Source organism: Arachis ipaensis, chromosome B10, assembly GCF_000816755.2.
Source record: "Arachis ipaensis cultivar K30076 chromosome B10, Araip1.1, whole genome shotgun sequence".
In the NCBI taxonomy this organism is placed as follows: domain Eukaryota; kingdom Viridiplantae; phylum Streptophyta; class Magnoliopsida; order Fabales; family Fabaceae; genus Arachis; species Arachis ipaensis.
Genome location: NC_029794.2, coordinates 11431399 through 11434177, shown reverse-complemented (window position 1 = coordinate 11434177; position 2779 = coordinate 11431399). Strand labels below are relative to the sequence as shown.

The following is a 2779-nucleotide window of genomic DNA, read 5'->3' as shown; positions in this document are numbered from 1 at the left end:
TTGAATTCTACCATGCCCAACTTTTCTATCTTTCTTACTTTCTTCGTATATATATATATGTGTGTGTGTGTGTGGCCGTGTGGGGTTAATTATAGTATATTGTGAAAATTAAGAAAAAAATTATATAATAATTTTTATCACATTCTGTTATATATGTAAAAGAAACTATTTAAATAATAATGGAAATACATTTTTTATGTATATAAAAAACAATCTATTTGGCTCTATGCAATGCAAGTCCACATTCTTCCTCCAAAGGCTGTTAAAGTAGTGAACCCCACAAAGTTTGACATTATATTCCATATTTCATATTTCTTATTTCTAAATTCATTCCCACTACTTTGCATTTATTTATGAAGATCTTGGGAACTAATTAAAACCATCAATTTCCATGCAACTATGTCACTTTAAGCTGCAATATTAACATACATACACTTAATTATTAGGACTATATGGTTATTGTTAAGCTCTCTCTAGCTATAATCCTCTGAGTTCTGACCTCTCTCACCACAAATTGTATCTCAATTCTCTCCTAGAGGTTCCAGCAGGAGAAGAAGAAATGGGTATTGAGAAAAAGCTCAATGGCTATTTTCTCTTTGAAGCAAGTCTTGTTCTCATCTTGTTTACTACCCTTGTTAGTTCATCACAAGAGCAAAACAATAAGGAACTCATAGCCACTCATGTTTTAAGCACCAAAGACAACCGTATTGAGGTATTATCACATTAATTCGTCTTGATTAATTCTTCTTCTTCTGCAGCATTGTCACTTCAGTATTCCCCTGCTTCCTAAAGTTCAGTGAAGTATAACATTTTTTTTTCCTAGTATATATTATCTCATCACTAATAAGAGTCGAGCAAAAGTTAGTTTTTTAAACTCAAAACGCTTTACTTTTAAGAAATATTTGGTAACAAAAAAATATTAGTAAAAAAAATACAGAATTTATTTTATTTAACATTTATTAAATATTGTAACAATTAATAAATACTAAATAAAACAAATTTTTATCGATTTTTTTGTTTCTCTAACATTATCGTTATTTTTTTAATGAATCTACTCAAAACATGGGTAATTTTGTAAGCCAATTAATTTTTCATGAATAACTTTTTTAAAGGTTTGAATCTTTGTTCTTTTATAAATAATTTTGTGAGCAATAAAATTTGTTCTAGATAATTTTGGTACTTTAATTTTCTCATATTTCTTCTTTTGGGTATGATTATTGATTGGTTGAGGAACAAAACAAAGTAAAAAATCTTCATAAATTAGCCTTTTATGTTTAATTTACGCATTTTTAAATTCTTGTGTGAGAATTTTCGGACCAAACAAACACGGTGAGCATTGTTGCTTGTGAAGCTAACTTGTATTGTGGTTTTTTCATATACGAAGATGAATCCAAGACTTGTATTCGAAATCACAGTTCATGGTTTTCTGCTATGGGCCTCAATGGGGTTCTTGATGCCTTTTGGTATTCTAGCAATCAGACAAGGAAACAGAGAGCAGAATCCAAAAAGGCTTAGGATTATTTTCTATCTTCATGTAATTTTGGAGGCAAGTATATCTTACCCCCTCTATTACAGGATAATTCTTCGCAAATCCTTTTGAAAGAATCTCTAAAGTAAAAAAATTATAAAATAATAAAATAAGAGGTTTTTTTTTTTTTTTTCAAATTTCATAATTTATAATTTATATATAAATACATAATAATTAATTTAGTGACTGATTTTTTGTGTACACGTAATATTTTCGTTCTTCTAATTATTATACTTTTAGAATAATGCTATTGTTGGCAAGCATTTATGGTTTTGATTGAGAATTAATTTAATAGGTCAATTAAAGTTATTCTTAGAAAATACTTATTAACCCATAAAAAAACAAACAAACAAATATGGAAGATTAATCTTTTTATTTATTTTAGATTTATGTCAATACTAACCAATTTTTTTCACTAAAAATATTTACTCTTAATATTTTCCACTTAATATTTTTTTCCACAAATATTTCAAATTCATATAAGCATTATCATTAACAAAAACAAAATTTACCCACATTTTTCTGTATTTTACTACGGACTTATTTAATTAAGTTCTTTCAGGGATAACATTTGAATTTTCACATATTAAATTTAATGAGTAAAATCTAAAAAGATTTAATTAACTTGTGTCCTAAAAGTACATTTTAAAAAGATAATAATAAAATTTTTTTAATATTTTTGATATATTCAATACATTAAAAATATAAAAAAATTAATTTTTATAAAATATTTTTTATGGTATGCTTAAGAGCATAAATTAGCAAAACCTAAACTAAAAAACTTATTTTAAAAAGCTTGGTAGTTAGTAATAAGATCAAGTGATTAAGTACTATTGCCTCCTAGATTCTTGACAAAGACAATAATGGATACGTTGAGAACAAGAAAGTGAAAGTCATTATATATTAAATAGACTTTCAAATAAATAAAGTCTGTGAAAAGAACCCACAAATTATGCTGTTGGCTGTGGTACTATTACTAACCAGCAAAGTCATAGTTATCAGTGAAAGTAAAAAATGAAAGTAAGTATAAGGAAAAAAAAAAACACAAAACAAAAATAGTAAATAGTTATATATATAAGGCTCACTATACAGGAACTTTTACCCTTATTTTTCATTGAAAATAGTAATAAAAGTAAAATTGATCAATAAGATGTAAGTATTTTGATCTTTTAGTCAGGATCTTAATTAGATTCAAATAAAAAATTATGATATTTTAATATATGAAAAAAGAAATTTTAGGGGAAAAAGAAC

At 25.8% G+C, this 2779-nt stretch overlaps 1 protein-coding gene across 2 annotated transcripts in view; it reads left to right on the top strand.

Moving 5' to 3' along the window:
* Positions 235–2779, top strand: part of LOC107624172 (cytochrome b561 domain-containing protein At2g30890) — a 3829-nt gene continuing 1284 nt past the window's right edge. The window contains exons 1-2 of one of the 2 annotated variants that reach the window (XM_016326647.2): positions 235–712; positions 1385–1546. In XM_016326647.2, coding sequence (XP_016182133.1) covers positions 560–712; positions 1385–1546 — 315 coding nt within the window. In that variant the 5' untranslated portion in view covers positions 235–559. Of the gene's footprint in view, positions 792–1384; positions 1547–2779 lie in introns of both variants that reach the window. The other variant, XM_021113587.1, reaches the window with a different exon arrangement.